Source organism: Salvelinus alpinus, chromosome 19 (assembly GCF_045679555.1).
Source record: "Salvelinus alpinus chromosome 19, SLU_Salpinus.1, whole genome shotgun sequence".
Taxonomy (NCBI): domain Eukaryota; kingdom Metazoa; phylum Chordata; class Actinopteri; order Salmoniformes; family Salmonidae; genus Salvelinus; species Salvelinus alpinus.
In genome coordinates this window covers 37,057,535-37,065,860 of record NC_092104.1, presented here as the reverse complement: position 1 = coordinate 37,065,860, position 8,326 = coordinate 37,057,535, and the positions used below count along the sequence as shown (strand labels likewise).

General features: G+C 40.7%; 1 protein-coding gene across 1 annotated transcript; it reads left to right on the top strand.

Annotated features, from left to right (window-relative positions):
* The first annotated feature begins 7,023 nt into the window (after window positions 1-7,023).
* On the top strand, window positions 7,024-8,264 carry LOC139545486 (immediate early response gene 5-like protein). Its single transcript, XM_071353298.1, has one exon. The coding sequence runs from the start codon at window positions 7,211-7,213 to the stop codon at window positions 8,192-8,194; it is 984 nt and encodes a 327-aa protein (XP_071209399.1). The 5' UTR covers window positions 7,024-7,210; the 3' UTR covers window positions 8,195-8,264.
* Window positions 8,265-8,326: the final 62 nt, after the last annotated feature.

Below are 8,326 nucleotides of genomic sequence, written 5' to 3'. Positions count from 1 at the left end.
AGCACAAACTCCAAAAGTTATGGGACACTGTAAATTCCATGGAGAATAAGAGCACCTCCTCCCAGCTGCCCACTACAATGAGGCTAGGAAACACTGTCACCACCGATAAATCTACGATAATCGAGAATTTCAATAAGCATTTGTCTACGGCCATCCCTACCCCGGTTAACACCTCTGCACCCCCCACAGCAACTTGCCCAAGCCTCCCCCATTTCTCCTTCACCCAAATCCAGATAGCTGATGTTCTGAACGAGCTGCAAAATCTGGATCCTAAATTTGGACACACTAGACAAAAAATGTTATAGACCTCTATCTATCCTACCCTGCCTTTCTAAGGTCTTCGAAAGCCAAGTTAACAAACAGATCACTGACCACTTTGAATCCCACCATACCTTCTATGCAATCTGGTTTCCGAGTGGGTCGTGGGTGCACCTCAGCCATGCTCAAGGTCCTAAATGATATCATAACCGCCTTCGGCAAAAAAGAAAATTCTGTACAGGCGTCTTCATCGACCTGGCCAAGGCTTTAGACTCTGTCAATCACCGCATTCTTATCGGCAGACTGAACAGCCTTGGTTTCTCAAATGAATGCCTCGCCTGGTTCACCAACTACTTCTCAGATAGAGTTCAGTGTGTCAAATCAGAGGGCCTGTTGTCCGTACCTCTGGCAGTCTCTATGGGGGTGCCACAGGGTTCAATTCTCAGGCCGACTAGTTTTCTCTGTATATATCAATGATGTCGCTCTTGCTGCTGGCGATTCTCTGATCCACCTCTACGTAGACGATACCATTCTGTATACTTCTGGCCCGTCTTTGGACACCGTGTTAAAAACCTCCAGACAAGCTTCAATGCCATACAACACTCCTTCCGTGGCCTCCAACTGCTCTTAAATGCAAGTAAAACTAAATGCATGCTCTTCAACCGATCGCTGCCCGCACCCGCCCGCCTGTCTAGCATCACTACTCTGGACGCTTCTGACTTAGAATATGTGGACAACTACAAATACCTAGGTGTCTGGTTAGACTGTAAACTCTCCTTCCAGACTCACATTAAGCTTCTCCAATCCAAAATTAAATTTAGAATCGGATTCCTATTTCGCAACAAAGCATCCCTCGCTCATGCTGCCAAACATACCCTCGTAAAATTGACTATCCTACCGATCCTTGACTTCGGCGATGTCATTTACTAAATAGCCTCCAACACTCTACTCCGTTTTGTCACTAAAGCTCCATATACTACCCACCACTGTATGCTCTCGTTGGCTGGCCCTCGCTTCATATTCGTCGCCAAACCCACTGGCTCCAGGTCATCTATAAGTCTTTGCTAGGTAAAGTCCCGCGTTATCTCAGCTCACTGGTCACCATAGCAGCACCTGCCCGTAGCACACGCTCCAGCAGGTATATTTCACTGGTCATCCCCAAAGCCAACTCCTCCTTTGGCCGCCTTTCCTTCCAGTTCTCTGCTACATTGCTACATTGCTTGGATATTTTATTTCAGCTCATGAAACATGGGACCAACACTTAACATGTTGCGTTTATATTTTTGTTCAGTATAATTCAAATATTTTATAGACAGGTGGGTCCACCCCAAAGTGCCGCATGTCATGACAGACACCTGTCTCGATCATTGAGAGAAGACTTGAAATAGATAAGATGGCGGCTTACACATTGTTGGATTTATTCATGGAGCAAAACCGTTATTTATTTTAATAACAGAGCATTTTCTAAATTCAAATGGGGGGCAACTGGACAGATACATTTTATGAGACTCCTGTTTCCATGAATCGAGGACGAAGATAGTATCGCCAATACCAGCAATGGTTGAAAAAGTAACCAATTGTCATACTAAGTTAAACAAGCTAAACATACCTTAATATAAAATTACTCAAGTAAAAGTGAAAGTCACCCAGTCTAATACTACTTGAGTAAAAGTCTAAAAGTATTTTGTTTTAAATATACTTAAGTATCAAAAGTAAATGTAATTGCTCAAATATACTTAAGTATCAAAAGTAAAAGTATAAATCATTTCAAATTCCATATATTAAGCAAACCAGACAGCACCATTTTCATGTTTTTTTAAATATATTTACGGATAGCCAGGGGCACACTCCAACACTCAGACATAATTTACAAACAAATAATTTGTGTTTAGTGAGTCCGCCAGATCAGAGGCAGTAGAGATGACCATGGATGTTCTCTTGATAAATGTCCTGTCCTGCTAAGCATTCAAAATGTAACGAGTACTTTCACGTGTCAGGGAAAATGTATGGAGTAAAAAGTACATTATTTTCTTTAGAAATATAATGAAGTAAAAGTAAAAGTTGTCCAAAATATAAATAGTAAATTACAGATACCCCCCAAAAAACTACTCAAGTAGTACTTGAAAGTATTTTTCCTTAAGTACTTTACACCACTGAATACCAGGTTAGTTGAAAAATCTCCGGCAACATTTTGTGTTGGCAAACCTGTTACAGCCAGTATAATAGATACCAATTGTTTTGGGTTAAATTACATTATCTGGTGTTACAATCTGTAGCTATCCCGAGGACAGGTCAAGGCAAGTGCTCACGGCTACTGGTAAGGTTTCTTGACTTGGACATTCATTTTTTGCCAACACATGGCTCACTTTTGCTTAACCAGCTAATCAGCTGCTTTTAGCGATCACTAAATCTATTCATTTAAAATTTTTGATTACTTCTCATTGCCATTATCATTCACCTGATAATAAGAAAAGATATGAAAAAATATATATAATTGTTTCACATAATATGATGTGGGTTCCTGGGTCACCAGTTTGCCTCGTGGGGGTCCCTGGGGAAGAAAAGGTTGAAGACCCCTGATCTACAGGTATAGGGTCCTGTACTGATACAGAGAGTAACTGTTTCACAAAGGCCGGTATCAAAGGAGAAAGATTCGTACAGTGGCAATAGTGCATTGGCATTCACAAGATTGCCTCTATCGTTTGTTACTAGCATAACTTCCACAGAGAGGCAGTAAGAGTGCACTCTGGCTGCACTACAGAGCCTCTGCCAGTCACACTCCCTCACATTAAGCTGGTAGAGACTGATGCAGTCTCATGAATACAAATCCATTCCCCACACCTACCGCCTGACTGACTGACTACAGGAGGCCACACAATCAACGCATGGAGCACAAACCATTTGCATACATATTAAAGTGACGCTTCCAAAAAATGGAGAGAGGGAAAGCGGGAAAGGGAAGACGCAGCGAAAGAGAGGGTATATGCAAACAAGGCTTTCGTCAAATATGCAGGAGCTAGCTAGCATCACTCAGGCATAAATCTGCATGCTTCCACAATCGAGCGAGCAAGCCCCAGTTGTACAGTGAAGTGACTGACTGTCTGAGATGCACATGGTCAAGGGGACACCCTACAGGGCACCATGTTATTTATCATAGTGTCATATCAGAACACGTTAGATGAAGTCCCTTAGAACAGGTAACCATAGTGATAACTGCTAATTGATTGGGCTAAGCCAATGTGACTGATTATAGGTAATGGACATGCTGACAAAACAGCATGTCCTGGCAGTATGGAAGATCTGAAAAATATGACTGTACCTCATTCAACATTGGAGTTAACATTTCTGTTCATGCAAGGAAGCTCGATAAAACACAATTTCCTGGTCTGAGAATTGGGAGTACTGCCATGCTGGGTTTCCCATGACTGTGTGTGTGAATAGTAGCCTACATGTTGGACACCCTTGAACCCTCTTTCCTGTTTTCCAGTCTGAGCATGAGGCAGGGAACCAGAGCATTCTGTACAGGTGTTCCTACACACAGGAAATGGAAAACTGTGGGAGGAAATTAGTAACAGGATATGTTGGAAATAACATAAAGGACATAGAGAGAAAGTGTCATATGATCTGAAACACAAGGTTGATTTATGTAGCCTCAGAAAAATGTGGTTTTGAATGGAGAATTTTTTTCATTATTTTGCTCTCAGTGTGCCGTGCACATACAGAACACATGGAAACATTATGACTTTAGCTCTGTGAAAAAGGCTACATTTTCATATGTTTTAACTCATTTCTTTTTTCATAGCACTTGTGTTAAATTCAACATATGTGTGAATGGATTGAATTTCATACATCTGTTTGCCACATTTAACAGCAAAGACCTTCAGTAGTAAATGCTCTGCTATTTGTTCATATATTTACATTTTGTGGTCATGAAAGCTAAATCTGACCTGTTCCTTAAGTTTTGTTTTTGTTTTCAGGAGTACAGAACCTATGAATGTGCCCCTTGCAATACACCTTTCATAGTATGAATAAACAGCTACAGTGGCGGATGTTGTTAATATTAAACACTGCAGTGTGTATTATGGTTCAAAGACGGGTTCTATAGCTCCAAAAAGGAACCCACAGGTTTACAAAAAAACTATGTTATTGTACATTTGTGTGGTCCTCTTAATGTAAGATCTTCGCTGTCTTTGTTAGAGCTTTCAGTCGTTCTGAAATGGGAGTGGCATTGGCAGAGAAATTGTGTCAATATATATCATTTTACAACTTTCTATTCAATTTGCATTAAATATTATATATCTGACTTTTCCTTGAAGGTTGCAGGTTTAGTCTCTTCTGAAGGATGCTTCCTGGAGTGGTTAAATATTAATACAACACCATATCCTGCTCTTCCCCCTCCATCCATCCCTCTCTCTCTCTCTCTCTCTCTCTCTACTTAATGTTCCACCCTCACAGTAACCTTGCTATGCATATGTAAATTTAGCACACTTGCTTGATGGAGGTAATTGTATGCATCTTTACCAGCCAACAGCCTCAATCTTTTTTCTTTCAGCACCTTCCCTCTTCCGTGTTACACAGAAATCAGTCTGCATTGCAGGGATTAGAAATGGTTGGTTTGCATTATAGAAGTTTATATAGTTAGTTTACATTAGAATTGTTCATTTTCTTGGAATAAGTAGAAATGTGTTGACTGAGATCATTTAATAAATGTATAAAATTCAAAGAGCTAACCCTGATCAGAGATCTAGTCTTAGAACTATACTCTTCCCATCCTCTTTTCAATGCCTTGGAGAGTAAACTTTTTTTTCCAATTTTGTTTCAATGATATATATTTTGTCATGCTTATACATCAATAACCCTTGTGATACACAAGGTGTCACCGAAACCACATGCTACTACTCTCTGAGACAGTAATCGCTCTATTTTCTCTACAGGTCAAAATAGATCGTAGCACTGTATTGTAACTAGCTACCGTTTTGGGAATGGGTCCACTCTAGAGACAACTGAAACAGAATTGATTGTGATATTCAGAGAATCTGCAGGGTTGTTTTCTGTAAACAGTATGCAGATCAAGTCGTTGGCACAATTATTTTCTGTGTAGATTCTTTCCTCTTGATATCTTTACCTTAAGGCCTTCAATAGCCATCTCCCTCTTGCCTATCACTAGTTAAGACCATTATTTCTCTCTGAGTTGATTGAGGCTACTACTGTACAACTGTCTACTTCCTTGCATTGTTTCTCCTTGGTCTGTCCATCTAGCAGTGTTGAACAAGTAATGGAGCTATTGTTAATTGTGCTCAGGGTGAGTATAGGTTCTTATCCAACACATTAACATGTTGTAATATGGACATTTTTATACTGCTGCTTAGTGTCTACTTTAAATGACAATAATTTAATTTCATTTAGAGTTAGACAAGGATGGCACATAAACAGGTGTATCGCTGCAGGTCACTGCATTAGCGCCCTTGACTTGGCTGTCTCTCTGTCTGTCAAAGAGGGTGACATGGTGTTAAACATTTGACCTGCACCCTAATAGTGCTTGGTGCTGTAACTATGCCCCACTTTGACAGAGATGTTAACTGTGTGTGTGCGACTGTCATGTATGTGCCCTGACTTGACATTTGTGATGGCAGTGTCAAGAAAAAAAAATGGATGTGGATGAATTTGAGTGTTTTAAATCAAACACTGGTGAATTCAGGTTTCTTTTTTACTCTAGTATACGTTGGAATTGTAGTTCCCATCCTTTACTACAGTTAAAAACTCAAACAACACTGACTTAAGTGTAATGGTAGTAGGCTGTATTGTTGTTACTGCATGCCTCCATCTCTGCCAGTGCGTTGTATTTGAAAGACTGAGGCTATAGCAAACCAAGTGATCACCTTGTGGGTGGGGGAAATCCCTTGTGTCAAGGTTCAAAGACAGTCAAAATGAGTCACACTCATTTGATTCCCTGATTCTAAACATTCTGAAAATATATACTTAAACACTTCTATACACTGACCGACTTACCATCACACACTACTAATTTGACCTACAGTTTTATCAGGGCATAATAGCCTTAATTCGGGTTATTTTTTTCACCTAAGTGGTTAACTCTACAGTAACCTACAGTATTTGGCAGAATATAAAATATTTGTGTGTATTGGGTATGTGTTGTGAAATTGTTAGATATTACTTGTTAGATATTACTGCACTGTTGGAGCTAGAAACACAAGCGTTTCGCTACACCCACAATAACATCTGCTAAACACCTGTATGTGACCAATAAAATTAGATTTTATTTTATTTCAGGTGACCAATATGATGTCATCCATCTGTCTTCTATCAGCAGATGTGCAACTCGGTGTGTGTGTGTGTGTGTGTGTGTGTGTGTGTGTGTGTGTTTGCGTGCGTGCGTGCGTGCGTGCGTGCGTGCATATTCAGTCATTCATTATTCAATTAATTTCTGCACATCTCATTCAACATAACTATATGTTGGATGAGTTGAAATAGTAATTTGATTAAATGTCATTTGATTAAACGGCATGTTTGATGATAAACGTAATATATTCATATAAATTAATAATACGTAATATAAATGACCATTGGGGAGATGAAAGTGTAGCCTACTAAGGCATTAGTAGGCTGTGCGCTTTTGGCACACATATATTTGAATAGTAGTATAACAGCCTCTCTCTCATTGGTTAGTACTACAAGGCGTGGCAAGCAAGCCAGTCTTTAACGACGCCGCGGTTTTGTTGGTGGAAACTGCAATGGGGAGTAACCTATGCGAGATAGCTTTAAATCCCTCACAGCAATGATGGACATCATGCCCATTTCCAGAAAGTATGGGAAAGCATGTTCAGATGTTCTCCACGAATTGATTAAACTCTAGGCAGATTATTGCTATTTTTACGCACAGATTAATTTCTTTTTTTCACTAGAATCAGATAAAAACAGTTGGACATTTTTAATGATGGAGGAATGTGCCATTGACACACAGAATCTTATCTCCATTTCTTTGCAGAAAATCCATAACTCCAAGACGCAAAGAGGAGGTATCAAGCTCCACAAGAACCTGCTAGTTACCTACGTCCTGGCGAACGCTAGAGACTTTTACATGAGCGTGGAGTTCGCAGGAATGTACAGCATACAGCAGAACGGGGAGATGAGGACTGTCTCTGATGAAAAGCAGGACTCATTTGAATTGACCGGGGACTGCGACGATATAGCTGGTGAGTTTTGCTGCAACTACAGCGGGGATTCGTTGGACACTTACCACTGCGCAGCACCACAGTCGGCTGGTTACCCAGTAATGGTGCCCGAAGCGCACACCCAAACGGTACCTGCCTGTCCCATGGCTCCTGTGCGTCATTGTGACTCTAACCCAGGAATGGTGCCCGAAGCGCACACCCAGACGGTAACTGCCTGTCCCATGGCTCCTGTGCGTCATTGTGACTCTAACCTGTTGGACTCGGAAATCAGCTGGGACTGTTATTCGGAACCTTACACATACAAATGGGACATTCTTATTTCAAACACACCCAACAATCAAAAGACTGTATTGGACTTGGACACACATGTAGTGACTACTGTCGATTATGGATATCTCCACGCAGACTGCGCGTCTTTGAAACAACATGGTCAGTGCCTGCAAAGTTCACCTAAGAAACGAAAAATTGACTCAAATTATGTTTCTGATTCCGATTACCTGTCTGACTTTTTGCCCATGTCATGCAAACAGATTAGGTCTGAGGACGTTTATTGTTGTAATTCCGAACAGCTGGACACAAATAACATCTCCAATCTAATGTCAGTGTTAGACTCGGGGTTTAATGAGCTGTTGAACAGGCAAACGGACTTGGAACAAGTAGGCCTAGTTAATGGACAAACAAACTGTTGCAAACAAGCATTGGCGGGCAGCGGTGCATGGACGAGAGCAATTGAAGCTTTTTGATCGACACACTTTTACTTTTTTCTACACTCCATTGATGGTCTCAAATAAAATATGTATTTTACACACTTAACACGATTCTCCACTCATTTTAAAAGCTGTTGAACTCAATTTCACTTTTGCGGAGAGGGCCCT

Bases quoted from the DNA above. Each gene is read 5' to 3' on its own strand.
- LOC139545486 (XM_071353298.1), top strand. From the start codon at position 7,211: ATGATGGAGGAATGTGCCATTGACACACAGAATCTTATCTCCATTTCT.